Source organism: Salvia miltiorrhiza, chromosome 1 (genome assembly GCF_028751815.1).
Source record: "Salvia miltiorrhiza cultivar Shanhuang (shh) chromosome 1, IMPLAD_Smil_shh, whole genome shotgun sequence".
Taxonomy (NCBI): Eukaryota; Viridiplantae; Streptophyta; class Magnoliopsida; order Lamiales; family Lamiaceae; genus Salvia; species Salvia miltiorrhiza.
The window spans coordinates 49,448,948-49,476,858 of NC_080387.1; the positions used below are offsets into that span (position 1 = coordinate 49,448,948).

At 36.7% G+C, this 27,911-nt stretch overlaps 6 protein-coding genes and 4 non-coding genes across 17 annotated transcripts; 2 read left to right on the forward strand and 8 right to left on the reverse strand.

The window, feature by feature from the left end:
* Positions 1-9: 9 nt before the first annotated feature.
* LOC130989586 (uncharacterized) lies at positions 10-1,554 on the reverse strand. Its single transcript, XM_057913568.1, has 3 exons — positions 1,417-1,554; positions 818-970; positions 10-506 (listed from the first exon to the last, which is right to left on the reverse strand). Exons 2-3 carry the CDS (start codon positions 948-950, stop codon positions 244-246), a joined length of 396 nt encoding a protein of 131 aa, XP_057769551.1. The 5' UTR covers positions 951-970; positions 1,417-1,554; the 3' UTR covers positions 10-243.
* A 401-nt stretch (positions 1,555-1,955) lies between these two features.
* LOC130989576 (trihelix transcription factor ENAP1-like) lies at positions 1,956-3,211 on the forward strand. Its single transcript, XM_057913560.1, has one exon. The coding sequence runs from the start codon at positions 1,956-1,958 to the stop codon at positions 2,973-2,975; it is 1,020 nt and encodes a 339-aa protein (XP_057769543.1). The 3' UTR covers positions 2,976-3,211.
* Positions 3,212-3,463: 252 nt separating this feature from the next.
* LOC130989568 (7-dehydrocholesterol reductase) lies at positions 3,464-8,153 on the reverse strand. 2 transcript variants are annotated; one of them, XM_057913542.1, is made up of 13 exons: positions 7,824-8,153; positions 7,116-7,338; positions 6,881-6,936; positions 6,416-6,518; positions 6,256-6,321; positions 5,933-6,046; positions 5,680-5,806; positions 5,479-5,579; positions 4,472-4,597; positions 4,315-4,379; positions 4,006-4,087; positions 3,848-3,930; positions 3,464-3,669 (listed from the first exon to the last, which is right to left on the reverse strand). In XM_057913542.1, exons 1-13 carry the CDS (start codon positions 7,916-7,918, stop codon positions 3,603-3,605), a joined length of 1,308 nt encoding a protein of 435 aa, XP_057769525.1. In that variant the 5' UTR covers positions 7,919-8,153; the 3' UTR covers positions 3,464-3,602. The 2 variants fall into 2 exon arrangements, with proteins under 2 accessions (XP_057769525.1, XP_057769529.1); XM_057913546.1 differs by lacking the exon at positions 6,256-6,321 and having other exon boundaries at positions 5,933-6,073; positions 6,392-6,518; positions 7,824-8,070.
* Positions 8,154-11,759: 3,606 nt separating this feature from the next.
* Positions 11,760-16,589, reverse strand: LOC130989594 (mediator of RNA polymerase II transcription subunit 8). 2 transcript variants are annotated; one of them, XM_057913578.1, is made up of 12 exons: positions 16,204-16,589; positions 15,990-16,114; positions 15,568-15,692; positions 15,310-15,490; positions 15,098-15,205; positions 14,908-14,978; positions 14,173-14,430; positions 13,573-13,629; positions 13,035-13,241; positions 12,689-12,742; positions 12,385-12,439; positions 11,760-12,155 (listed from the first exon to the last, which is right to left on the reverse strand). In XM_057913578.1, exons 1-12 carry the CDS (start codon positions 16,410-16,412, stop codon positions 11,965-11,967), a joined length of 1,641 nt encoding a protein of 546 aa, XP_057769561.1. In that variant the 5' UTR covers positions 16,413-16,589; the 3' UTR covers positions 11,760-11,964. The 2 variants fall into 2 exon arrangements, with proteins under 2 accessions (XP_057769561.1, XP_057769571.1); XM_057913588.1 differs by lacking the exons at positions 15,990-16,114; positions 16,204-16,589 and adding an exon at positions 15,795-15,951.
* A 1,220-nt stretch (positions 16,590-17,809) lies between these two features.
* On the forward strand, positions 17,810-27,183 carry LOC130989602 (uncharacterized). 6 transcript variants are annotated; one of them, XR_009090703.1, is made up of 9 exons: positions 17,823-18,074; positions 19,140-19,461; positions 19,654-19,739; positions 19,845-19,991; positions 20,178-20,280; positions 20,716-20,828; positions 20,923-21,016; positions 25,576-25,897; positions 26,907-27,183. XR_009090703.1 is itself a non-coding variant. In XM_057913632.1 (8 exons), exons 2-7 carry the CDS (start codon positions 19,230-19,232, stop codon positions 21,013-21,015), a joined length of 774 nt encoding a protein of 257 aa, XP_057769615.1. In that variant the 5' UTR covers positions 17,823-18,074; positions 19,140-19,229; the 3' UTR covers position 21,016; positions 21,102-21,356. The 6 variants fall into 6 exon arrangements, 5 of the variants coding, with proteins under 5 accessions (XP_057769605.1, XP_057769586.1, XP_057769615.1 ...); XM_057913632.1 differs by lacking the exons at positions 25,576-25,897; positions 26,907-27,183 and adding an exon at positions 21,102-21,356; XM_057913622.1 differs by lacking the exons at positions 25,576-25,897; positions 26,907-27,183 and having other exon boundaries at positions 17,810-18,074; positions 20,923-21,356.
* Positions 21,541-23,303, reverse strand: LOC130989625 (uncharacterized). The gene is made up of 2 exons (XM_057913654.1): positions 22,829-23,303; positions 21,541-21,832 (listed from the first exon to the last, which is right to left on the reverse strand). Exons 1-2 carry the CDS (start codon positions 23,217-23,219, stop codon positions 21,726-21,728), a joined length of 498 nt encoding a protein of 165 aa, XP_057769637.1. The 5' UTR covers positions 23,220-23,303; the 3' UTR covers positions 21,541-21,725.
* Positions 21,992-22,075, reverse strand: LOC131007401 (small nucleolar RNA R38). Its single transcript, XR_009096103.1, has one exon. It is a non-coding gene; the product is annotated as a small nucleolar RNA R38 (small nucleolar RNA).
* On the reverse strand, positions 22,145-22,229 carry LOC131007400 (small nucleolar RNA R38). Its single transcript, XR_009096102.1, has one exon. It is a non-coding gene; the product is annotated as a small nucleolar RNA R38 (small nucleolar RNA).
* Positions 22,461-22,539, reverse strand: LOC131007421 (small nucleolar RNA snoR20a). Its single transcript, XR_009096122.1, has one exon. It is a non-coding gene; the product is annotated as a small nucleolar RNA snoR20a (small nucleolar RNA).
* Positions 22,687-22,759, reverse strand: LOC131007419 (small nucleolar RNA snoR64a). Its single transcript, XR_009096120.1, has one exon. It is a non-coding gene; the product is annotated as a small nucleolar RNA snoR64a (small nucleolar RNA).
* Positions 27,184-27,911: the final 728 nt, after the last annotated feature.

The following is a 27,911-nucleotide window of genomic DNA, read 5'->3' on the forward strand; positions in this document are numbered from 1 at the left end:
ACAAACTGATTAGAGTAAATCCTGAATCTCCGAAGGTGAAAATTGCAATGGAAACATCATTACATAAATGTCAACATCCATGAATGAGAGGATTACACATTAAACAAGTTCACTGAAAGAGAAACTCAATTGGTAAAACTGGTCTAAAGCAACCAAAAAGCATATGAACACAACATGGATCGTTAGTAGATATCTATGGCAGCGCCACAGGGCCGAAGGAGAAGCCGTTGGATGCAATTCAAGTTAGCCCGGGCCAACTTTAGGAATATCATAATGCTCACTCATGTTAGCAAGATACTGGTTGAAATCCTCAATACGATCACGGTGTGATTTATTAGATGTCTTTGCCAGCTTATGGTAGTCGATTCTCTCCCTCTGTTCCATGTATCGTCTCTCTGCTGGGGTCAGATTGCCATCCCAACTAGCTGATCTCTCATCTCCAGTCGATTTGTTAGCATCACCACTCTCTTGCTTGTCCAAATCAGTTTCCACCAATGCATTCTCACCTATTTCAGAGTAAGGAACCATGTAAGTATAAGATAAAGGCTAATTCGAAACAATTACACACAAGTGAAAAATAACCAAGTGTGTGTGTAAGTCCATCACATTCAACCTAGTTGCCAGCAGCCTAAAATAAGTAATTCTGTAACTAATCAACTAATTCATAAGGACTAGAACCTATGCAATCATAAATCATGTAATTAAATACCGGTGACTGACACGAGCCCTCCATCATTACAATGAAACAACACAACTTTAATGCACAAGGTATTAAGTACTTGCTTGGGTGTAAAAGATAAATTTGCAGAAAACTCACTTTCCACAGCTTCAGAAATTTGTTCCTGCTGCTTTTTTTGCTTCTTCTTCTTCTTCACTCCACCGGCCTTCACATCCAGAGCCTTACCCTTAAGCTTCAGCTTCCCTCCGATTACATTCTCATACCCAGACATTCTCTCTCTCTCACTCTCCCCTGCCAAAAAAAATAGTAAGTTTCAACTTCAAATACAGCAAGTCAGCAACAATCACTAAAATCCATCAATCGTGATTCAATAATACGGCACAGATGGTAATCGAAAATAACAAAGGCAGAAGAAGGAACCAACTGGTTGAAATCAATCAGCTTGTAAAACGTCGGTGGATTATTACCCATGACTTCACTGATTAAAGATGCATCTTTTTCCCTTTCCTGGGTTGCTAATTGTTGATTTATTTGCAGAAAAAAAAAATAGGAGAGGAACCCTAAATTTTAGGCCTCGAGGAGATTAAATTCAAGATAACAGCTTTTCAATCGAAGAATTATCGGAGGTATCGATTTCCGCCAAATATCAAAATCCCAGAACAAGTATTATAAAAAGCATATACGTTATGATGAAAAAAACTATAATTTTGAACAAGATAGCAGCGGCAAGAGCATACCGGAGCAAGACTCGGGAATCTGAGATCAATGGAGGTGATTCTAGGTTTGTAGTAGCTCAATAATTTGCACCCAGATTGAAAAGAGGGATTTTTATCCAAGTACCTCGTTTATGATATCCTTCGCGGCTGGGCCCCCTAGTTATACACACAATTTATTGATTTTAACTAGACTTTTGGGGTAAAGTAAAATTCAATTCCTATAGTATGTTTCAGATCACGTGAATTTAATAATTACAACTCCTTTTCCAGTTAGGAAGTTGAATTTTTTTGAAGGGAAATAAATATAAAATAAAATAAAATATATATAAACGTAGGCTTCGGCGTTGACGTCGCCGGCCGTAGCCGACCGGTTTTCCCGTGAAAAATGAATAAATATAGACTTCTGTGAATACGACGTCGTAGCGCCATTTTGGGGGGTCCCATCCTCCTCCCCATCATTCACATACCCCCAATTTTTGCCGGTCAACCTAAACTAAACCCTAATTCCCCTTTCTCTCTCTCTACAGATCCCGATTCAATCACCCAGATCTCGCCCATCTATGGAAGACGACGACGAAATCCAGTCCCAGCCTTCCCCCGCACCCAACGGGCGGATCGCCGTCACCGTCGCCGCCGCCCCACCGCCCTCTTCCAACTCCCTAACCCTCGCTCTCCCCATCCAGAACCAGAAAACCCCCGGCTCCGGCGGCGGCCGAGAGGATTGCTGGAGCGAAGGCGCCACCGCCGTCCTAATCGAGGCGTGGGGCGAGAGGTACCTGGAGCTCAGCCGCGGGAATCTCAAGCAGAAGCACTGGAAAGACGTCGCCGACATTGTTAGCAGCCGCGAGGATTACTCTAAAACCCCTAAAACCGACATCCAGTGCAAAAACCGGATCGACACCGTCAAGAAGAAGTACAAGGTCGAGAAGGCCAAGATCGCCGCCGGCGCCGGCCCCAGCAAGTGGCGATTCTACGACAAGCTCGATGAATTGATCGGCCCCACCGCCAAGATGAGCTCCGCCACTCCTCCGCCGCCGGAGTCCAGTAACCCCTATCAAAGAGTTCCCATGGGAATCCCCGTCGGGATTCGGTCCAATTCCGCCCAATTCCAGCTGCCGCCTAACCGCAAAAGGCCTGCTGTTGACTCCGATGATGACTCCGAACCGGAGAACTCATCCAATTCATCTGATGGCTTGCCTCCCGAGAGCTACAAGAGGCCGAGAGAAGCAAGAATGGCGAACAATGTGGGCTCAATTAGGTCTGGATTAATGAATAAGAAGAGTGATGGGAGTGGGAACTCAATGAAGGAGCTCACTCGGGCGATCTTGAAATTCGGGGAGGCGTACGAGCAAGCTGAGACTGCGAAACTGCAGCAGTTGGTGGAGATGGAGAAGCAGAGGATGAAGTTTGCAAAGGAGTTGGAGTTGCAGAGAATGCAGTGCTTCATGAAGACGCAGGTGGAGCTTTCGCAGCTCAAGAGGCGGGCCGGGAACAGCAATAACCACCACCATGGCCATGGGATCATCGGCAATAACAACGACCAACCCAACAATAACAACAACAGTGATAGCAGTAATTGAGAATGTGAGTAGAACAAGTAGGCTATGTATTTGTACAAGTATAATTGTTTGGTATCTGAATCTCCTTAGGTTGAGTTATTACTTATTTCCTCTGTCTGTAATACTACCATTGTCATTGCCATTGCTGCTGCACTGGGAAGAAAAAAGGCTGAATCTTGTATAGTTAGACTTATTTTACTTCTCATATTTCATGCTCTTGATTCTTGTTTTCTGAGTATATTAGAGGTTGTTAGCTTAATGATTCTGTTTTCTGCAGATTATGTTGTTCAAACTTGTGCATAAGCTACGGTTGAGTTGAGTTAGTTGTGAGATTCTGGGTGAATGTTTTCACTAGTGCATAAACTATAGCTCACTTTCTTACACTTCTCTTTGATAATAATAGTGCTTTTTGAAAACCGATTCTATCTTTTTGTTTGATACTTTTAACGAGGATTTAATACAATTCATCTTTGATCAAAGATATGCTTTGCTGCCCAGAAAAATATCGATTTCAAATAGAGAAAGTTCTTTCACTAAATGAGAAACCGTGACCAATTTACAACAAAAACTAGAAGCAGCATTTATTTGATAGGTCAATTGCAAACGAGTCCTCAACAATGTCAAAATATCGGAGAAATCCACAAATTATTAGTAAATTCCTGGTATAATCCTGCTAGGGACCTTGTCGCAATACAGCTTCCAGTACTTGCCATACCTGCGACAAACAGTAAAATTTTCCGATCAAAATGTTGCGTTTAATCAACACATAATCTGTAATCTCACAACACGTTCATGATCAAATGCAGTTTGTCATTTGTTATGAAATACTAACTTAGTCTAATGCAATGTGGGAGTTGTGCTACTACGAGAATGTGAAGATAATGCGTGCTTACTTTGATTTGCATCTGTCGTCATCCCTCTTAGCTCGATCAAAAAGAAGAATCGTAAGGAACAACACATAAAAGTATGGGAGAAACTGCAAGATAGATGAGAAGGAGGTTAGGAAGTTGTTAAACTTTAAAACATAAAAATGTCTCTGTAAAAAGCTTACATGGTCGAACAGAGCTGGTACGGTCCAAAAGAAGGCTCCGAGGATTTCCGGCACATAATGGAAGTGACGAGCTAAGCCCCACCTGTGTAAAACATGAAAGCATAATTTTATTGCTTCTATACCAACTAAGTTTTGATGAACGACAGTTCCAGATCATCGTGTAGTGAATTTGAGCAGATGATTGTGTATCATGAAGCTAATGCTGAGAGAAGATATGAAGCAATACACACGGACCATAGTTAAATTTAGAATGATATGTATGTATTTGGAACCTATTTTCACATGTAATGTATTTGGAGCATGACTTACCATCCTGATGTCAGCAAAAGGCTGGTCTTTGTCTGACCCGTAGTCGTTGTGTATGAGGCAACAATCTACAGAAAAATTGAGGAAGGCAAACTAACAATTTAATAACACGTTCACCAATACGAAATAAAAACAGCGAGATCACATATCATTATACTACCTTGGATGGTGCTTTTCCCCAAACCAGGGCTTTCCCATTCGTCTTCCTAAATTCTTGCCTTTGCCTGTCGCAATCATAGTTTATGTATATGCAGAGAATGCCTGCAACAAGAATAAAGATCGCAAGCTGCAAAACGAAGTTAATAAAGGGTATGTTAGAGATAAGAAACTGATGTTGAGGTTGAAGTAAAATAACTCAATCGTAGTATACTGGCCTTGGCATAAGTCTACCAACATTCACAATCACACAGCCAAATGATGATAACATTAATTTGTTGGAAACTTGGAATGAATATTCAACCAATCACAAACTAGAATCTCAAGAATCTATATACATATATATATAGGGATTGGTTATAGTGAAAATTGCAATTAACTGGATTCGAACCCAGATGGTGCATCCATCACAATCACACAGCCAAATGATGATAACATTAATTTGTTGAAAACTTGGAATGAATATTCAACCAATCACAAACTAGAATCTCAAGAATCTATATATATATATATATATATATATATATATAGGGATTGGTTATAGTGAAAATTGCAATTAACTGGATTCGAACCCAGATGGTGCATCCATCCATCCATCCATCCATCAAAATGATGTATTCACCGTTGATATTCATGATCCAAGAATTGAGGATGGTTCTTCGTTCTCATTTTAAATCTCGGTTCTCATTTGAACCTCCCTCTATATGTATATATTGCATGTGTAAATTATGGTTTATTGCGTTTTACTTTACTACAAGGAAACTGATAAAAGTTCTCAACGCCTATGCAAAAGTAGTAGGGAAGTAGGGTAAAGAAGCCAAAATCTTGCATATTGCATGATCACTATTGGACTAATTGCTAAATAACTGAAAAATTATAAAGCATTTTGATATCTAAATTCATCCGCACTTAACTAATATCAAACGAGGCAAAGGATAGATTTAGGGTAAAGAAAAAGTCCCACAAAAAAATATGAAAAGAAAAAGTTATTGGCAGTAGTAGTACAGATACCTGAGCTCCAAGATTCACCGGGTGATTAACGAGGTACATGCCAGGAGATGTATATATAGATGGGACCCACACCAAGCATCCCCAACAAATGTAAAAGCCAGCTGAAAATGCATTGAGAAATTTTCAGTTATGGAAACAACAATCACCAATCACGAGGAAACTTGCGATACAATCGAAATAGTTGAAATGCAAAAAACAGACCTCTATCGTGAGCTATATCCATTGTGTTCCAATATCCAGCTTCCCACCAAAAGAATTTTGTTACATATACCAACATTAATATTGTGTTAACCAGCATAGAATCAGATAGCTTGCCATATGTTTCGTACTGCAGGTGGAGAACATAGAGTGGTCATCAAAAGTAAATTGTGGCATTTTCAGATAATTAAAGACTACTCAAATAATCACAAGTAAAAACCGAGTTTCCATGAACAATGAGTTCAGACGGCATTACCTGCTTTACGCAATAGGTAACAGCAAGAACAGCCCAAGACATCATCCCAAATCTGCAGTTTGTAAACACTTTGATATCGAAGTTCTCACCAATGCGAGGATAAAGCTCCATTCCCTGGAAAAAAGATAGAGCATTAAATCTCTAAATTTTATTCAAGTGTTCAATGTATTCAGCAACTAATTTCCTCATTTTAATTACAAAAGATCCCATCTATCCCTCATTAAGTTACTGATTTCTTTTTATGCTACACATCTGCAAGGCAGAGAATTTCTTCTGTAGACAGAAACAAAAAGCACAATGAGGAGAGAAGCCCAAATTCTCACCCAATAGAAATCAATAATTAAGTTTCCACATGATCCAGAATCTGCTGAAGATGGCGCAACGTGACCCTTGCGAAAAATAGAGAAAGTGTCAGAGAATAACATATGCAACTGAGAACAAATAGAATATTAGAGGCACCTTCATATTTCCATGAACACTTACTTTGATGTACAAGAAAATACAAAAGACAAAGCTCCCAAAAATCAATGCAGAAAATATCTCTCCCAAATGGTCATAAACTATTGTAGGGTTGAAAATTCCAAACCTGCAGAAAAGTACAAAGATATGATCAAATACCCCGCACAAGAAGGTTAGGAAACATACAGATAAACCGCTTCGGCGGATTATAGACTCTAGCATTGAACTTAGCTCTTAAATAGCTTAAAACATTAACTACATTTAGCCACTTATGGAATCTATATCAAGAAATAGTGCTTGAGACATTTCAAGCAAGACCTACACCTTCATGTCAACAAGCACTAAGCAAATAACTGCACGATGCTCTGTTTCTCTAAGAAGGCAGAAATAAGCGATAATGATACTTCAGAAAAAGAGAGAAAATAAAAAAAAAAACATTCTTAGAAATAAAGCATGTCATTTGTGAGAAAACTCTTCAAAGATCCTTACCACCAGAGCCCAAGATACGTAACCAGTGTCACCACATATGCTAGAACACCATTAGCCTGCAATAAGCATATGAGAAAAGATCATGAGACTGAAGCCTTCAATCTTGCACAATGAAAGACACAAAAGCTAGGTTGTCTGGTAATCGATAACACTCCAGAATGTGTCGCACAACACACACACAAGAAGAAAGCTCTATACTTTTTTCACCATAATGTCAGAGAGACATACACACTACCTTATACACGGGCCTATTCCCAGCAGGTGAAATCGGGCCCTCGACCCTTTTCCCGGGCAGCAGAAGCTGCAGTGCAGCCTCAAATGCCCCATAACAAGCAATGATTTTCCACGCAGTGGCAGTGGGTTTCGGCCAGATATCGATCAATCCCTGTTGGCCATGCTGCCTTAAGTAATCCCACGTTTGCAACACGGACCCATCAGCATGCACCATAGTATACCATCTGCATGAACATCATATAAATGCATCCATCAAAACAGAGGACGAAAAACACACCAAATAAACACACTACTATGAATTATTTCATCTAATTAAGTCAGTCAACGCTCACATAGTATACCATCTGCATGAACATCATATATATGCATCCATCAAATCAGAGGAAAAAACACCAAAGAAACAAACTACTACGAATTACTGTATCTAATTAAGTCAGTCAACGCTGACATAACCAACGCCATGTTAGGTCAAGTTGCCAATTACATAAATCTAGCTCAAAATTAACCATAAGCAGATTGTAAAAGACCCCCGATTGAGAACCGATCTAGCCACTAAAACGGTTTCCAATCCAGCCACCACTACAACCTTCAATCTGAATTCGAGAATCGTAGAAGAAAAGCAGATCGATCGAGCAAAAAACGGAAAGAAAATAAAAGAAAAGAAAAAAAAAACAACACATAAAAGGGAAAAGAGAGAGCGAGAACTCACAGAAGAATAACAAAAGGCGGACAGAGAGAGAGGAGAGATAGCATAGAGGCGTAAGTGACCAATGGCGCGTGCACCATATCCGCTTCTGCCCCCATTTTCTTCTTCTTCTTTGGTGAAAGCTGAGAGTGAAGTGAGAAATTCTTGACTGCAAATCAGAAGCAGACGCCAAAACACTCTTAAATTATGAATTTTGTGGAAAAGGAACAGAGACAGTGCAATGGAAATTTTTGCAATTTGATATTTCGGTGGGTCACGTGACATTACGCGTGGCCGCCACTATCATATTCTCTATTCTACAAATACTAGTATATTAATAAGTTGGGATTATTCGTATTTTAGAATTCCTTAGAGCATCCGCATTGGGTTACATGAGGGGGACTATATGATGTAAAGAGGCTGCATTGGGATTACATGATAGCCTACATGATTTTTTTAGTTTTGATTTTTATGCTTTTCACTTAAATTTAATTGCTCAAATTTAAATAACACATTTTACTAATAGTTAAAATTCCTTCCTCCGGCTGCCTTTCTTCGGTTTGGCAGCACTATGGGTTGCCGAAGGCATCTCCTCGCCGGATGGAGGAGCATCCCCCAAGTTACATCCCGACAAATCGGAATGATAGTCGTCGGATAGATCGGGGCACCAATTTAGGTCATAGTAATTTGGGTTGTGTGGATCCATCAAGGGTGTAGAGAGAGGAAGAAAGGAAGAAGTGAGGAAGATGAAGAAGGTGAAGGAAAAAAAGAAGGAAGAAGAAGAAGAAGAAGAAGAAGAAAACAGTCAAAAAATCGTGCAAATCGAGGCAGTCAAATTCAAAATTCGAATTTTCCTTTTTTTTTTAAAGGCGCGTGTTTTACACGATAGAACGTGTAGCCCTCGTATAAGTGAGGGCTGTATCGGCTTACACGATAGCAGCCTTACACGAGTAGGTCGCTATCGTGTAAGCGATGCGGATACTCTTATAATAATCGCATTAAATAGAAATAGTGAGCGAAACAAGCCGATCATGCGATCACATTATCTTGCAGTGTGTTCAACTTAATAATTTTTATTAAATCTTATATGGTCCCTTTTAACAATATTTTTTGTGGATAGAGAGAGTATCTCTAATATATTTAAAATTAATTAATTATATTTTAAATAGAGAAAATGATTTATCATTTGATAGAAAATTTTCAAAAGTGGAAAGTGACTAATTTTTGTGCCCTTTCCAAAACGGCAAAAATTGATACTTCCTCCGTCCACCAAAAAAACTCCCAGTTGGGGTTCGGCACGGAGACTAAGAAAACTGAAAAAGGTGGTGTAAAGGTGGTGTAAAAGACTAAAAGAGTAGTGTTAATGTATTGTGATTACTTTTACTAATCTTTCACTAGCTATTTGATAATAATAATAATAATAATGACAATAATAATAATAATAATAATAATAATAATAATAATAATAATAATAATAATAATAATAACAATAATAATAAGAATAATGACAACAATAATAATAATAATAATAATAATAATAATAATAATAACAATAATAATAATAATAACAACAACAATAATAATAATAATAATAATAATAATAATAATAATAATAATAACGACAATAATAATAATAATAATAATAATAATAATAATAATAATAATAATAATAATAATAAGGATAATAAGGATAATAATACTCCCTCCGTCCACGAAATGAGTACCCATTTGGGGTGGCACGGGTTTTAAGAAATTGATTAAGTGTGTGTGAGTGGAATTAAGGGACCCACTTTATTGTGAGTGGGATGTGTGGGGTACACTTACCAAAAAGGAAATGGGTACTCATTTGGTGGACGGACCAAAAAGGAAATATGGGTACTCAATTTCGTGGACGGAGGTAGTAATAATAACCATAATAATAATAATAATAATAATAATAATAATAATAATAATAATAATAAGAATAATAATAATAATAATAATATAATACAATAATAATAATAATAAGAAGAATAATGACAATAAGTAATAATAATAATAATAATGACAATAATAATAATAATAATAATAATAATAATAACAACAACAACGACAATAATAATAATAAGTAAGAAGAAAAAAAGAACGAAGAATGAAGAAGAGAAGGATAAGAAAAAAAAGAAGAAGAAAAGAAGAAGAAGAAGAATAGAAAGAATAAGAATAATAAATAACAAATAACAACAATAATAAGGATAATAATATAATAAGGATAAAATAATAATAATAAAAATAAAACAATAATAACAATAATAATAATAATAACAATAAAAAATAATAATAATAATAATAATAAAATAATAAATAATAATAATAATAATAATAATAATAATAATAATAATAACAATAACAATAATAATAAGAATAATAAGAATAAGAATAATAATAACAATAACAATAATAATAATAAGAATAATAATAATAAGGATAAGGATAATAATAATAATAATAATAATAATAATAATAATAATAATAATAATAATAATAATAATAATAATAATAATAATAATAATAATAATAATAATAATAGAGTAAAGTGGGGCCAATAGGTAAAGGTATACTAATTTTAAAAGCAAGGGAGGGTATAATTGTCCAAAAAGTAGAGTAGGAGTTTTTTTGGTGGACGGAGGGAGTACTATTTTTTTCATGGATGGAAAGTGTGCAATATATATTTCAAAACATAAATATTGTAGAATTAAGAAGAAAATGAGAAAATCTATATAATTAAATCAATGTTCAATAATAACTAAATACCTACCCAGTAAACAATAATTACACAATCACTATATGTATATAGATAGTTACAGTAGTTTCAACCATAGACGGTGAACAATTCTATAGTATAGAATAAATATTATTTATATACTTATCAAGATAACGCTCGAGGAGTATACAATAATGAAAGGTCGTGTAGAACGTGTTCCATCTAGACTTATTTAGTAAACGATCAGATTTTGAACAAATTTTATTAGAGTTGATATTAGAATAGTTCAATTTATTAAAAATAAATTGTGCAATGTGATTGAAAATTCAGTAAACTTATAAATATTTTACTTTCTTTATAATCATTAACTCAATTAAATAGTCATAAACACCATGTGAAATTAATATTTGGGCTTTTATAAGTATCTGTATATTTTATAATGCATACACGCAAATACATTTCATGTTGCTTCCAAAGTGTCCAGACCCACATACTCCTCTCCAATCAAAACATATACTATTTCAATAAATGAATACCAATCATTTAAGTTTTCAAGTGGGCCTATGTCCCTTCACCCAAAAAAGTGGGCTTAACATAATGGACTGAAAAAAACTTATAATGTGTTGACAGGTTAATGCCTAAAAATCTTGAGGTCTTGAATTCGAGTTATCCCATCACATGCAGTGGCGGATCTATATAGGGGCCGCACCGAGCTCCATTCCAATGCAATCCCAAAATTTTGTCCTATATATATTAAATATATTTAGTCCAATATCTATATAGTTCAATTTTAGCCAATCTAACTTTCAGGGAAAAAATAAAAAATCTTTTAATATAAAAATAAAAGCTAATTTATTCTTATAGAAGATAAATTATTTTTTTAAAAAATATATAAATGTAGTTTTTTATATTCTTTCAACTATAATGGTACAATTCGCAGGGGTAGCATTAGTATATGTTATTGAATCAAGACAAATAGAATAATTATTTATTATAGTCGGTGATCGAATTCTAATCCTAACTCCATTAAAATTCTACTTACACATAAAAATAAATTGTACATACTGCCCGAAAAATTTGGCTTAGGGGCTACCACCCCCGAACCCCCGTTCAATACATTCGAGTTCCCCCCCCCCCCCCAATCGACAAATTTTGGATCCGCCCCTGATCACACGGTCTTTAAATTTCTTTATTTACTTATATAATTAAAAAAAAAAAACTTATCAGAATGTTTTATTATATTCCTCAAATATAAGAAAGCAAAAGAATACCTCTCAAAAAAAAAAGTTTCACTGTTGAGTTCAACTAGCAGCACAATGCCACTGCAAAGATTTTTGCAGTATGAGGGCAATAGAGATGCACTCAAGCTCATTTCCTAGCAATATAATCTCTACAGGCTCGTCTCGAGGCGGGTCATAAAATGTTTCACTGTTGGTTTTGAGGTCTCTGCTGCTGAAAGTTGGGATGATTCTGTTGGGTGTTTTGCATGGTCACCATGCCCGGTTGCATATTCTGAGCACTTTGCTGCATGTTGCCGAATGCTCCCTGTGCACTGTGTTGCTGTTGTTGCTGAATCGGCATCATACCTCCTGTGTTGGCTGCCCCCATGTTGAACACTGAAAGTAGTCCAAACTTGGAAAGATCAGTATCAGTTGATGATAAGGAACTCAGATTGTTGTTTGAGACAGCGCGAGATCTATTCTAAATGATACTTCATCCCATATTCAAACAAAGTCTATGTATAAAATGACATCATCAGTGTACTGTATGTATGACATGTATTGATGATATGACATGTATTGATGATATGAAACACAATGATATACTAGAAGGTATAACCGGTACTTTGATCGCTCAGATTTTGGGGAGTCAGAGTTCGATTGGCGCCAGACATTGCAAACTGAAAGCATAAAGTGCAAAGGCTAATCAGCAATGGGTTGTAAAGCATCATATCAAAAATTATGCAAAATCCTAAACTGATGTTATCAAATCAAGTGCAAGCATATGCATTTCACACCAAGTGAAAGCTCTTCAGTTAAAAATGATGGCTGTTGCAGTGGCCTTTATGTTGAATTTGGTGGGATCTTCTAGCATAGGAAGATTTTGTATCACCATCAAATTGAAGTCTTGCAGAATTTAGGAAGCTAACCTGCATTCTTGGAAGAATTGATTGTGATGGCATCATAGCTGACATGTTAGGAATCTGAAATATATGAAGGTTTACAAGGGTAAGACAAGAATAGCAAAATTCTTGATCATAAAGAAATTAAGCGCAACACTACGAGGCACGTGCAAAAAGACATAAACCAAGCTTCTCCCAGCAGTTGGGTGGAGGCTTTCAATTGGGGCTCAGACCAAAAGAATAATAAAAGAAATCAATTGTCTTAAGTATTAAACACAACAATCAAGAAAAATTTAGTACAGAAAGCAACTCATTCGGAAAAGGAAAAAAGTAGAAGGGTACAACAAAAAGGCAGAAGATATCTGAGTCTGACCATTTGAGATGTAGGTGTTGCCTGGGCCGCATTAAAGAGGGCACTATTTGCTGGGCTAGAGAACTGATTTAATTGACGATTCAGCTGGTTCCCTTGGTTTAGTTGGTTTGGGCTCATATGCTGCATTGCAGCTGATGTAAGCTGTCTACTCTGCAGTTGCTGGGCTCCCAATGGTTGCGAGAACTGCACATGATGCTGGCCATGCATCTGCTATGCAGCAAATCGGAAAGGAGTTAAGATGTAAATACTGACAATGAATCAATTGAAGCATAGATATGGATATTTGTTACGAAAGATTATTCTCTCAGGAAAGCAGGCATGCAAGACAATATTGTTGCTCGCCAGGTAATGACGAAATCACTACATATGACAATTATAAGGATTTTATGCTCTTATGTGAGCTTCCTGCTCTATCACTGACCCCAGAATATGGAATAACTTTACTAAATGGTGATAATGTCAAGAGTCACATGCTAAGTCCATCATTTTTGCCACCAATCATATGGAAGTTTGTCACCCAAGTTAAGTGCTTGATTACCGACTGAAACTTTTGTTGCGACTGGCTTGGCATGTCATGCAGCTGCGTTAGTTGGTTCTGCAAACGTGAATCACAATAATTTCAAGCGTTAAAAGAGGATAAAAATTAAATATTTGATGGCATGTATTAGCTAATGCGGAAAAGGAAACTTAGCATTAAAGAACAGAACATGCACAAAAACCTATTTATTTTGAAATCTGTATACATACGTCATGACCTGAGAGACCCCACTATAGATGAATGAAAGACATATTAGGCAAGTTAATAATCCATCAAGAAACATTATGCAAGACCGAAAGTCAATAATCCATCCACTGATTAATTATTTTGGCTTCATGGAGGTAAATAAGGGGACAGGCATGGAACAAAGAAACAGAACTTGAACCATAATAACTTGGTCTTATGAAATATATGCTGGGTTTTTAAGTCCTACATATATATTGCATCGAATAGAAAAAAGATGTTTGCAACAACAGAGTGCAAGTTGTAAGGAAAATAAAACTTTCAGTGTGAAACAAGATTTATATGTTGCAAGATCCCTGTAATGTTGAATAAAAGTTGGATACCCTTCAATCTCTATAGATGAGTAAAGGTCCACACCTGTCCAAGGACAGGCATTGACGATGGTCTTAGTTGCTGTTGACTCAGAAGTTGTTGCTGCAACATTTTCTGCCTCTGTTGCTGCAGTTGTTGTTGTTGTGACTGTTGTTGCTGAGGAGATGGAGTGTTCATAATATTTGCACCAGATCTGGGTGAATTGGCATATTGCATAGGAGATGCTGCTGTACTATTATCAAAGGAAGTGGTAGGACCAGAAGGGGAAGCTGCTGGTCTTCCAATAAGCTGTGCACCGGAAGCCTATTGCGAACAGAATGTAACAAGGCACAGAAAAGGATCCGCCATAAGAAAATCAGATGCAATTTTACATGGAAAAGTTATACAAATATAATTCTGGTAACTGTGTACTCCTCATCTTCATAATTATCCAAACACCACATCAGGTCTACCCTACTTGACATGCATTACAGAGTTAAATAGATTACACAATCAGCTTGAAAAGTAGGCAGCGGTTCAACTCCTTAAAGGCGGCAGAGAGTCATTTGATTGAGAGGCGCAATAGTGTTAACCATTTGATTCATGACGGGGAGTGGTTGAGGAAATGGGGCAGTTATTAACTTATTTTGTGGAAATGTTTAAACTTAATGCATAAGAGTAAGGCCACCGAAGACTAACAATGTCTTTGCACAAAATATAATGATGACACAGGATTCTTAATAGAAATACCCAAAAAGAATCTTAGTTAGAAAGCTTATGTAAAATGATTGAAATGTTGACCTGTAACAAAGAGCCCTGACTGTTATTGGTGGCTGTTGACATAAGTGGAGGTGTACTCTTCTGGTACAACCCTAAATTGTACAAACATAATATTGTCAGCAGATGCATGAAAATCCTATACTAACAATCCAAAAGACAAGAAGAAGGGAAATATTGATCCTGGAGCAAAGAGAACACCAAAATTACACACCAGATGAATCTTGGAAAGTCTGTGGATTGTCATTAGTAGCAAGTACATCAACCAAGTGCATTGGAAGTGACGATGCCACTTGTCTTTGATCTCCAGGTACTCTTAACCCTGCACATAAAATGTCAAAAACGCAGTCCAATCCAAAAGATACGTATGCTGTAAAGCGTAAGGTGTATTATACTTCCAAGAGCTGCTGAGTAAAGAATTTTCACCTTCACCATGATTGACAGCACTACGAAGCAAATTTTCCTGTTCTTGTATTTTTGCAGCTTGCACCTTGTCAATAGTTGGGAGAAGATTTGTCCCCTGCCGAGTGCCAAAGTAGGTTTTACGCGCATCAGCTATGATCTTCTCAGCACTTTCACAGGCTGCTCCAATCATATCAATTCTAGTCTGAGATCAATTAAACATACATCATTATAAAGGAACGCCCAATGATGCACAAATATTCCAGCAGAATGACTACACACCTTGAGCTTGTCAATTTGTGCCACCACTGGCAGGCCCTGCATACCATGCAACAGCTGTTCTCTCTTAGTGTTGTCTTCCATCTCCATTTCCGGCAAAAGCTTAGATGACAGCATAACAGGCAGAACTGCAGCCAAGGAACAGCCAAACTTAATACACGAAATTGAATTCCCACATTGCACCTCTCTTACTCATCAACATAAAAATCTTATAGTGGAGATAAACAAACCAGCTTTGCCTTTCTCAATCTCCCACATAGCCTTTTTATGTCTTACAGTGATGCAATCATATAAGCAAGCATTTCCTATAAACTTTTAGCGACCTTATAGCAAATGCTTGGTCACAAGGAAAAATAACCAGAATAAACAACTGAAATCAAAAGGTTAATCCACTTTTGCAGTGTAGCAGATAAATCAACACATACTAGTAGCATTCTCAGCATTAACATTCTTAGGATGCACAACAAAAGCCTTGGACACATTCTTGATATCTTCAACAATATTGTACAGCTCCAGATTTACCATCGAGAACTGCCCCAAAACATCTTGCCTGCACCAAAAAACCCTAAAATTATCAATTGCGCGAGAATTTGATCGACAGCTACGGAAACTGGTTGAATTGAAATGGCATATTCGTACCATTTGGGGGTGGCATTCGCGCGCGCTATGGCATCTAATTCTTCGAGGATCCGAGAGATGGCTTTGAAGAGGCTGATAGCGCGAGTCTTTACAGAGTCGAGGTTGAGCTGCTGCTGAAGCGCCGAGTTCAGCCGCTCCACAGCCTTCGCCGGCGGCGGTTGTTGCTGGTCTTGGCCAGCCGCCACCACTGCTGCTTCCGCAGCTGCCATTAATATTTGATCGGAGCTCCGCCGTGGGCGGCCGGGTGAGGGTTGAGAATTCCGGTTAATATATCCTCAGCGTCAATGAGTCAATTCTTCGAAGGAAAAAAAGGTTAATAAATTCAGTTCAAAAATACAGCATCCAGTTCATATTAAAATCAAATCAAATTAAATTATCATAATTTAGCAATTGTCGTCTACTATTATTCATAATTACTTTACTATTTAAATATTTTATAAGATTAACTAATCCAATAAAAAGATGGATTAATATTTTATAATATTGTTGACCAAATAATAAAGTGATTAATATATGAGGTCAAAAATTTTGGATTCGAGTACATGATGCCACTTTTAAATTTTTATATTTAATCTTATTGATCAATAAAAAAAATTAAAAAAACAAACAAACAAACTAATATAATCTCACATAAAATATTCTATAGTAGAAAAAGGTTCGAGCTTATGAGAGGTATTTTATTTAAAATTAATTATATTAGCATTTCTACTTTTTTTCTTTTTTTAGAGGATATTAGCAATCCTACTTAAAACAACATTATTCAATTATTACAACTGACAACATGTCCCATATATAATTGGATTACAATTCATAAGAAGCCAGATAATTACTATTCCGTCGGTCTCATGAGAGTATATAACATTTTCTATTTTCGTCTATTCCGTAAAAGTGTATCACTTTCATTTTGGGACATGGTCCCACATTCTTCTTTTAATCACAATCACTCATTTTTATGTAACTCTAAATTCAACTACAATCACTCATTTTCACTTAACACTTTATTTATCAATTTTTTTTCCTTAAAATCCACTCAATCCCTTATGTGATACACTTTTACGAAACTGAGGGAGTATTAAAATAAATAAAATGATTAAACCATTTACATATAATGAAGAATTTGTTCCATCTAAGTTACAATCTGGATTGAATTGGTAAGTTAGTACAAAAGTACTAACATTTAATATTAAAAGATAATAGATTGTAGATTATTAAATTTTGATCAAATTATGACACAATGTGCGCATAATATGGGAACAAATCCAAACTCGTTAAATTGAATTTCAACACAATAATAAAATAAGTTGAATTTAAACTTCTATAAGTATTAGTACATGTTATTTCCCCTAATTAATAACGGAGTTGGAGTTTTTCTGGAGGATCAAGTATATGGTTTATCAAAACATTTTAACTGTTCTTTTCATTAAAAAAAATTCTTTTAACTTGCTTTTATGCTTTATTCGTGTTATGTTATTTCTTTTACCCACCCAAAAAAAGTCATTTTTCTATATTTTTTATTAAAAAAATTCGAGTTATAAAGAATCAAGTTTACAAATACTTAAAAAGTTGTAAAAATAGCAAATAATAATGGATATAATATTCCAAATTAATGTCAACGTCGGCAAAATCGTAATTTCCCCCGCCGTCTTGGTCAGGTCTGTCGGGTGACGGACGAATTTTTTTTCCGCAATCACACACACACACACACCTCTCTCTCCTTCTCGACGCTATCGTTTCGTCAGCTACGTCTTCTTCTCTACATTCCAAAACCCTAATTAGTGTTATTGTTTTTCCATCTTCCTATTGAAATCACTCGACTGATTTTGTTGCGGACCGATGCTCGTGTGAGATTCTGCATACTGCTTAAAAATCAGGTCACTGAACCAATCATTTTGTTGTATATATCGCATTATAGTTTTTTGATTCATCATTCATCTTGACTGTACCCAATTATTGAGAATTCTCAATGAATTTTATGCCGTGCTCACCATTGTACTTGTTCATTTGCTATGATTGCCAGATTACGTGCTACATTTCTGTATGCTGATAGTTTTTCGTGATTCTTGTGCTGTATTACTGGTGCTTAGAATTTCAAAATTAGGGGATCATGGTCTCTGTTTCCTGTTTTGTAGTATTACGAAGTGTTGTGTAAAGTCAATGCCTTGAATGTAATGACCTCTCCTGATCTTATCCTGAAAACAAAGGGGACATAATTGAATAGGTCGTTGACTGCCCTTTTGGTTGCTTGTAGCTATTGGAATTGTAGTGTTGAAATGTGATGTGGCTTGTGGAGAAGCTAGTTTGGCTCTTTGGATATAGCTCGTTCGACAAGAAATGGAATTCCCTTCATCTCACTCTCCCATTTAAGCATTATGTGCTCTCATTGTATGAGAATGCCACGGGATATTTTTATGTGGGGATGTATGTCATTGTTTAATCATATCTTCATACACAGCCTGTACAAACTGCTACAACCAGAATCAACAACACATTTACAATTGAAAGAAGTCAGGGACAATATTCTGATTTATTTAACAAAGACCTATACGCGTGTTTATAGGTCATATGCATATTTTTTTGATCATGTTGAGCCAATCCTTGGAGTTCTTGTTAGATTTTCATGTAATCTCATGTCATATTTCCAGCCAAAGTAACTTAATAATAACCTAAAGGATGATATTTTGAAGAGGATAGAATGACAAGTTTCTAATGGAAAGTATCAGAGAATGAGTTGAAGTTGGTTGGTGTATGCTATGTTTGAATAAGATTGAAGATTGCAGTAACATTTATAGTGGCACGGATTGCATTGGAATGTAATAGTACATACGACAGGGTTGAATATTATTTGAGCTGTAAATATGCAGTTTCTTTAACTGATGTACTTGTAAGCTTTAGGACTCTTTTAGCTGATTTTACCTCTGTGTTATCACACCATGCAGGAAGGAGGAAGCTCTGCATTGATATGCTCAATAGTAGCGTCTGTATTCATCATGATTTTTTTTATTTAATTTTCTGCCAAAGGTCCAGCAATGCAATTAGTAAAGCATGATATTCGGGCAGAGGATTCATCAGAAACAGAGCCCATTTTATCACAGCCTAGTATAGCAGAAAGATTAGAAGAATCTTCTTCCTCAATTGAAATAACTGTGGGTGTGGAATCTTCTGTAGCTTCTGAGCATCCATCAGTTCCCGAAATTGATGAGAGTATTTCTCTAGTTTGCACAGACCAACCGCAGTGCCGCATCTGCCTTGATGCTGAAGGTCTTTATTGGTTATCTGCACTCATAGTGTATTGATATTGAAAACCTGGGATACCTATTCTTGGGAAAACTGGTTTGCATTTTGTGACCCAAATGATCCTCTGAATACTCCTTTAACTTTAGATGAGTTGTTATTGTCATAATATTGTGTTTCTTTTTCTTGTTTTATTGATCCTTTCATCAATTTATGCAGGAGAAGATTTAATAGCTCCATGCCATTGCAAAGGAACCCAAAAGTATGTCCACAGATCTTGTCTTGATAATTGGAGGTCGACAAAGGTATATTTCTATTTGCTGATACAGAGTTGATACCAAGTACTTTTTTCCCCTCGTTCTTTCTCCAGAAAAAAAATCTTGAGTATCTTTGTGCCTTCCACAATTCAGGAGGGCTTTGCTTTTGCTCACTGTACAGAATGCAGGGCAAAGTTCATATTGCGGGCGAATGTCCCTCCTGATCGTTGGTGGTTGAGGTTAAAATTTCAATTTCTCGTTGCAAGGGACCACGCGATCATTTTTGTTATTGTTCAGCTGGTAACAACATGCTTCTTCCCTGCAAAACTTTTACTATAAGACATTAATTTTAGAAAGTCTTCAGTTTTATATTTCAGAACTTTCAAGTGATTACTCTCTGTGCTTTTGCTATTCACTTGAAGATGTCACCTTTTAATAATTCAATTGTATGCCTTACTAATAATTCTATACTAAAACTTTCCTTAGGTTGTTGCATTTCTAGGTGTGCTGGTGTACAAATTTTATGGAGAAGAACTACGGGAGATGTTTGGTTATGAGGAACATCCATATGGATTTTATACTATGGCTGGTAACTGCATCCTTTTCTTCTACGCTATCATGTGCAATTTATTTATTTTTTAGTATAAAAATGCCTTGTTTAAATTGTACTTTCTTGGAATTAGATGGGAAATGGTGCTGTTAGGCAACCTAAGACAAATATCAAGAACTGCTTAACTGGAGTCGGGATGCAAGACACTAATATCATCTAGGAAATTAAATAAGTCCAGTGCTAGTTTTTGCCACCTACATCGTGCTGCATTCTTGATTTTCTTTGCCATGTAAACTATTGGAGCCTTTTACACTTCCCATTATGGTTTTTGATTCAGTTAGTACTTATAGTATGTGACCAGAATGTGCATTTGGTATGTGTGATACATGATACATTTTTGCATTTGCATTCCTTTTGCTTTTTAAAAGAAACAAAGCTCTGAGAAACTTGTTACCCAACTTTAATGCTTTACAGTTCTGGCTATTGTTCTGGTGGGTTTGCTCTATGGCTTCTTCATTGCAATAATATGCGGTCAGAGGATCAACGAACGGCACTACCACGTTCTTGCCAAGCAGGAATTGACAAAGGTTTTGATTGTGTTCTTTTGCAGATCTTATAACTTGAGATGTTACTATCTTGCATTAGTGATTTCAGTTTGCTTTGTTTTTTCCCCTGTATCAGGAGTATGTGGTAGAAGACCGCGAAGCTAACAAGGATGTGTCGGAACTTGATCCCAGCCATGTGACCGAGCTAAGAATGCTAGGCCTCTATTGAGGTCAGTACAAATTTACTTGTGTTATGCAATAGTCAGTGATTCGAAAGAAGTATAAACCTATGCAACTTTCATATGTTACCTTTACGAGAGTAAAAAACGCGGCTTTTATGGTATTCAACTGTTTCATCGAGTTCTTCTTCATAATCCGTTGTGAGAGAGTAATTGCTCCAGAGCTGGGGAGTCCCGGAGCAGAGAGTCCGATATAAAAGCCTTGAGTTACTTGTTGTGCGTTGATAACTGATAAAGTTATTATACCTTTGTTCAAACATTATATGGTGGTAAAGTTCACCATACACCTTTTTCCATAATATGATGATTCTAATCTCCTTTGATTCCTCCACTCAGTTTTCTTTTGTTTCTTTTAGTTGTAATATGTACAGTGAACATGCCGGAAGTTTTTAATTATATGATCAAGCTTATTGTGCAAATATTTGTAAATAAAAAGTTCTCATTTTCTCTTAATTTAACGTTCAACGACATTATAGAATACTATTATTTCATTCCAAGAGATTATGAAAGAAAAATGAAACAGAATATGAAGTTGCCAAAGAATTATGCCTGGTATAAGAGATATTAAAGAGAAGTGTTACATACAAATATTACAAATAGTTTTATGCTAGGCGACCAAGTTTTCTATACATAGTAATATTCGATGAAGCTAATACTATATTTACATATCTACAGTGGTAGGTGACATCTCTTCCTAATTCTACTCAACATCAGCTTTGCCTTTGCCTTCTTCCTCATGTATTACTACAGTAGTAGGTGACATCTCTTCCTCACCACCTATAAAGCCCACTTGATAAGAAGATGTATCTGCAATCAAAACCAAAAAAAACATTCAGTTAAAACTAAGAAACAAATGAATATACAAACGTCGATCATCAACAAATGAAAAACAGTCGAATAAACAAAGAAACAATTGAATATACAAACGTGTGAATTTTACATTATTGCTTAAAACCTGAAAATGTTACTAAAGTCAGATCACAAACTTTTCAGCAGAAATTTATCAGACAGGGATAACTGTGAAAAATGTTTGTCTCATCATCCTCAAACAAGTTTGAATAACAAAGGAAATTATAAAAATTTGAACCATATTTAAATGTCAAGTAATTTGGTGGGGTATTACATGTCAGATTACAAGAAATCAGCATTAGAATTTTATCAGACAGGGATAACTGTAAAAATATTGTTCTCATCATTCATGGAATACCCACCACTTGCATAGAAAAGAAACCAAAATAGAAGCCTCAGTTCGTCCTAGTCAATGAAATCAACATCATTAATATTTATTGAATCTCAGGTTAGATACATACAAATTAACATCACAGGCTTCTTATTTTGTTCAAATTCCAAGACCTAACGAAAAGCAATGGAAATGAAAAAATAAACGATCCTTATACACAAGATTAGAAATATAAAACTTTCGGTTTAAAAAAAAGCCTCAGTTCGTCCTAGTCAAATGAAATCAACATCATTAATATTGAAATTCAGGTTAGATACATATTGACATCACAGGCTTCTTCGTTTGTTAAATATATGAAAATATGTGGACAAAAAAAACGTTTCAAAAATAAAAACAAACAATCAATTTTCAAAATCTTGAGAACTAAAATGAGCCAAAGCAAAAAATAAAACATGAATTCTACAACAAACAAGTTCCAGAAGCATCAGATCTTCCTATTCAGATGGAGTGTCATCATACTCGAACATAATCGAGCATTCCACTCTGAAGAGTACATCATTTGCCCATTTTAGCTCATAAAAACAGCACAAAAGACATGAACGGAAGTCAATAACAATATTTACCATTGTGAATATAGAATGAGGAGGAAGGCCATCCCTGCACGGTGGTGAGAGACAAATACTCCTCTTCGGTGAGAGCATTAGAGAGCGTCTCAACAATTCCGGAGACGCCGTACGACGTGCGGCGGGGTGGAACCCAGTAGGAACCCCCGGGGACGAATGTCAGCCAATCCGGCCGAGATCTCCTAACAATGAAACTGTGGATAACGTCCTCAATTTTCTCCACCGCGTTTGCCTTCGCCTTGGCCTCCGATTCCTCCGCGGCAGCGAGCTCCACCTGCAAGCTAGAATCAGGCAGAGTGGAGAGGCGGCGGAGAACTCTCGGCCAGGCGGCGGAAGAGGACAAGGCGCAGGTTGTTAGTCGGATTAGGGTTTGAGAGCGGAGAGGAGACATTTCAAAGCTGATGTGAGAATACAGTGAGAAGTGGTGTTAAATATAGAGAATCAACGAGGTTGGTTTGTGATATTTATTGAGTACGAGGGCTAGTTTGCAATTTTAAGGATTTCAGCTAGGGCTGAGCTGGAAAGCTGTCTCCCGAGTCGGCCCATATATATGTAGGAGTATATGTTTATTTTGGGCTAAACTTTTTCTTTTTATTGGGCCAATTTTGGTGCGCTAGTCTGAGAGATCCCAACACTGGATTCAATGGGGTCGTAGCCTCATAAGAATGCGCCCAATCATATTATAGGCTTAAAGATTATTTTTCGAAAGATTAAGATTTAAATATACCAAAAAGAGTAATACCAAAAGACTAATATCATATATAAATACTCCATCCACCCCACGAATCTTGACACGTTTGTTTTCAACACTAGAATTAAGGAATTGTAGATTCACGAATCTTAACACATTTGGTTTCGATACGAAAATTAAGGAGTTGTAGATTAGTGTTTTAAGTGTGTAGGTAATAAAGTATAAAAGTGATAAAATATAAGAGATAAGGTAATAAAGTGATAAAAGTAGTTGAGAAAATTTAGGGGGTGTATTCGTTGTGGATTTCCACAGACTTTAAAAAGTCCATGGAATTTAAATTTCATGGAATTCACATAGATTCCAGACGACTTTCAAAGAATTCGTGGTTGGATTTCACCCCGATTTTCACTGATTTTCGAAGACTTTACGGGATAATTTTGGAATTGAATTCCATGAAACCAGGGCCCGCGGAGAACCAGCGCCCGCTAGAAAAGACCCAGCGAGCGCTGGAAACCCAGCGACCGCTGGGATTTACACATAATTATTAGCAATTCCAACGACCGCTGGGATTTACCCATAATTATTAGCAAAACAGAAAATTAAGAGAGGTCAAATCTATTATGAATGTGTCGGCCGCCATCAACAATTTGAGGGGCTTAGTGCATTTCTCAATAAACAAAAGTGTCATGGTCGATTATGAATGTGTCGAGCTTCGGCCGCCATCAACATCAAAGAATTCTCTGTGTTCTCATTTGAATTTTGAGTTGCAAAATCATGAATATTTCCGGCGCTAATTTGCGCGAAACCACTCAGGTTCTGATTCTGAATGTTGCATTCACCCTATCATTCTCATTTTTTTTTTCGGATTTTTTGTAGTCTGCAAGTGCTTGTTTATATCAAAATGTATTTCTTTTGTTTGTGACTTTTTATGGGTTCCGGCGAGCCGCTGACCACCGGACGAGCAGCAGCAACTCCAGGCCGTCGATCTCAGGCAGCTCCAGGCCGCGACTCCAGCGAAGCAGCAGCGGTAGTCGGCGGCGATCTCTACTCCGGGCAAGCAGCAGCAGCTCCAGCGGCGCTCGTCGGCCCAAGCGGCGGCGGCGACGTTGGACTTCGCCGGAGTCAGAGATGGAGGGAGAAAGAGCCGAACCGTGTGAGAGAGAAATATGAGTGTCAGTAGAAAGTGAGAGGGAGAGGCGAGAATTCTGGAAAAAAAAGGGTGAGAAGGGACTTTAGAGGGTAGATGAACGAATTCTGTATCTCTTGTCAAAGATTGCTGAGTTCCAGCGGGCGCTGGAACTCAGCGCTCGCTGGCTTCTTGGCCGCGGACACTGGAATTCAGCGCTCGCTTAAAACTTCATGGATTTCAATTCTCGTGGTTCTTGGCCGGAATTCGTCGTGTGTATTTTTTGGATGAAATCCATGAAAGTCATTCTGGATTTTAAGTCAATGGAATAACGAATACACCTAGATTTGTATGGATTTTAAAAAGTCTTGAACGAATACACCTAGATTTATATGGACTTTTAAAAGTCTTGAACGAATACACCCAGATTTCTGCAGACTTTTAAAAGTCTTGAACGAATACACCCATACTTTTAAAATCCATAGAAATCCATCAAATTTCACAACGAATACACCCCCTTAATAAAGTGATAATGTAGGAGGGAATGTAATATTTTTGGACTAATTATTACCTTATTTGAAAATGTATAAAGATTCGTGGGACGGCTAAAAAAATACGTGTTAAAATTTGTGGGACGAAGGGGGAACGATATTAATATAGATTTTGAATTATATAAAAGTATCGACTAATAATTTTGATCTACAACTACGAGAGTGAAGACAGTACAATAGAATTTTTTTGTTGTAAATCAAACTTAAACTTACTTTTATTCAAAATTTGTGAAGTGTTATTTTAGAGCTCAATTTATAATCTTGGGCTATCTCGTTATTGGGAATATATATACACAAAAATATTTCTAATTTTTCTTCCCCAATCTTCACATGCATCCCCATTTCTCTCTCTAACTCTCTCTCCCACTCAATCGCGCAGCGCTAATAGGTCACGAAGATGGCGTTGAAGGCATTCTACAACGAGATCAAGGGCTTGAAGGTGAAAGATTTGCCGGCGCACCTCAAACCCTATCTCAACGTTAAAAGCGTGAAGAACGCCGGTAAGCTTTGCATGGCCGGCCGATTATTGCGCCAAATACATCGAGACCATTTCCGGTGACCCGATTTATCATGTCTGCTTCGGCGGAACGGCATTATCCTATCTCATCGCCCTCCCCAAGTTGCGCCGCGAACACGAGCGCAAAAACGCCGAGCTATGGAAGATGGCTTTTGATTCTGAGCCTCCATCATTTGGAAACCAGGTAATTCGCCTCAACCCTAGCTCCTTTTGTAATCGATTCGCTTTTATCGTATTCGTTTTGATTGTATTCCAGTTTGTTGTTCGTTTATGGATTATTTTGTGAGGTAATTTGTTGTGCTTGCGATTTCGTTTAATTTCTTATTTATCAGCCTGGTTGGTTCGAGGTGAGAGCTGTGTAGAGTAACAAAAATATATGATATTCTCAATTGATCACCGTTAGGGCTGCATTGCTATGCTATTAAGCTACTGAATGATCACGCAGCATTGGTCATATTATAGGTAGAATTGAAATATCAGATTAGATTATATAAGCAATGTGATTGTATATGTGCTCTACTTCGTAGATAGAATTGAAATTATTAGATTAGATGATAAAAGCAATTATGGATATGTTGCTAAAATTTTGAGCTGATTTACACATTTTGGAGAGGAAGTATGTAAAACATTTATACTTCATTAAACTGTCATTGCTTTCATTCCCGTTAGTGCTATGTTGGTTTGTACCCTTTGTTGGAGTAGAACAGCTCAAGGAAGTCTCTTGCTGGTCATGTGATTGTATATTTGTTCTACATAGGCAGAATTGAAATACCAGCTTAATTAGGTGATGGATAAGAGATCCAGAAAATCGGAGCTGATTTATACATTTTGCCATACCCATAACACATTGTTCATGGTTTATCATAGTAGAAATGGGATCATGCCATTCATGATACTCCAACTTTCATTTCATTGCATGTGAATCGGATTTCACAAGTATCCTACATAGTAATTGGATAATTATACACGCTAATATAGCTAGCAATCGAGTAACAGTTGATTCAAGTCATGTAGCTAGTGATTGACTAATTTTTCAGTCAATTAGTTGATTTAAGTTGTGTTGCTATTTTGACATGGGTCTGTCTCTCTCTGATCAAACATTCGTTCTTAACTCCTTTTTTCTCTCCTCTCTTTGTGATTTAACATTAATTAGTTCTTAAGTCCTGTTTCCTCTCTTCTTGTTGTGATTGCAGGTTGAAGCAAGTATCCGGGCGGCTTTATTTCACTAGCTAGCTCGTATTTCTCTAGTTACTAGTTATATACTTGAACCTTTTTGGAACGAATTGGTGCAAATAAGTCATGTTGTTGAGTTTGGGATTTGAGCTCACTCTTTTCTTTTCTTTTGTTTGTTTCTTGTTGAACTTACATTGAACTATCCATAGCAACGGTTCAAAGGGATGTCATGTCTTTAAATACATGTACTGCTTCGCTTCGGAAAAGAAGTAATATGTTTTTTGATTGTCGAACAAATAATCCTTAAAGATCTCTTGACTGTGAACTCGAATAGGTTTCATGCATTAATTATTTTATTACTAGACCAAAAAACACGCTCATATAAATGCAATATTTTAAGCTGCTTGAGTGGTATGTTCAAATCGCAGTGGTGGCCGGCGCGGTGAATTGCGGCTGTCATGGTCGAAGGCGGCGGTGGCGGTGGGAGTTGCAGCAAATTGAGGTGGTGGCGACGAGTTTTCATGATTTTTGGAGTGAGATGGGGGTTTTGATTCTTGAATAATTGAGGATCTATTTCTTTTTCTTTTTTTGATAAATTATATATATAAATAAAAAAAATAAAAATCGTGTGACGGAGAACTCGAACTCAGGATCTCAGCTCCTAGGTATTAATCTTCTACAACTGGAGTATATTATTAAGCTACAAGATTTAGAATTGCAGAATTTTGAAATAAAAATTCCTCAGGGAGGCAAAGAATCACTAATCGTATTGTATAATGATTTTTCAAAAGATTAATACCAAAAGAGTAATATCATCAGACACTAATAAGATTATAAATACGATATTGATATGGATTTTGAATTATACTATATAAGTATCGATCAATAATTTTGACCTACAAGTAAGGATGTCAATTCAACTCGAAACTCGTGAGTGGGCCAGATTAACCTGTCAATTCAAGAGGTGAGGGCTGAAAATTTTCAACTCGATAAAAGGTGCAACCCGAATAGCCCCACACTCAATA

Excerpts from the sequence above, each read along its gene's own strand:
- LOC130989625 (XM_057913654.1), bottom strand. The coding sequence starts at position 23,219 with ATGTCTCCTCTCCGCTCTCAAACCCTAATCCGACTAACAACCTGCGCC. Across the intron at positions 21,833-22,828 it reads CTCATTCTATATTCACAATG|ATACATCTTCTTATCAAGTG; the intron begins GTAAATATTGTT and ends TTTTGATTGCAG.
- LOC130989568 (XM_057913542.1), bottom strand. The coding sequence starts at position 7,918 with ATGGGGGCAGAAGCGGATATGGTGCACGCGCCATTGGTCACTTACGCC. Across the intron at positions 6,322-6,415 it reads GTATTTTCTTGTACATCAAA|GGTCACGTTGCGCCATCTTC; the intron begins GTAAGTGTTCAT and ends ATTTTTCGCAAG. Across the intron at positions 4,088-4,314 it reads CTTTTGCTGACATCAGGATG|GTGGGGCTTAGCTCGTCACT; the intron begins GTAAGTCATGCT and ends TGTTTTACACAG.
- LOC130989576 (XM_057913560.1), top strand. The coding sequence starts at position 1,956 with ATGGAAGACGACGACGAAATCCAGTCCCAGCCTTCCCCCGCACCCAAC.
- LOC130989602 (XM_057913603.1), top strand. The coding sequence starts at position 19,230 with ATGCAATTAGTAAAGCATGATATTCGGGCAGAGGATTCATCAGAAACA. Across the intron at positions 19,740-19,844 it reads ATAATTGGAGGTCGACAAAG|GAGGGCTTTGCTTTTGCTCA; the intron begins GTATATTTCTAT and ends TCCACAATTCAG. Across the intron at positions 20,281-20,715 it reads TGGATTTTATACTATGGCTG|TTCTGGCTATTGTTCTGGTG; the intron begins GTAACTGCATCC and ends AATGCTTTACAG.
- LOC130989586 (XM_057913568.1), bottom strand. The coding sequence starts at position 950 with ATGTCTGGGTATGAGAATGTAATCGGAGGGAAGCTGAAGCTTAAGGGT. Across the intron at positions 507-817 it reads AATTTCTGAAGCTGTGGAAA|GTGAGAATGCATTGGTGGAA; the intron begins GTGAGTTTTCTG and ends ACTCTGAAATAG.
- LOC130989594 (XM_057913578.1), bottom strand. The coding sequence starts at position 16,412 with ATGGCAGCTGCGGAAGCAGCAGTGGTGGCGGCTGGCCAAGACCAGCAA. Across the intron at positions 16,115-16,203 it reads GCGAATGCCACCCCCAAATG|GCAAGATGTTTTGGGGCAGT; the intron begins GTACGAATATGC and ends TTTTTGGTGCAG. Across the intron at positions 12,156-12,384 it reads CCAAAATCTGAGCGATCAAA|TGTTCAACATGGGGGCAGCC; the intron begins GTACCGGTTATA and ends GACTACTTTCAG.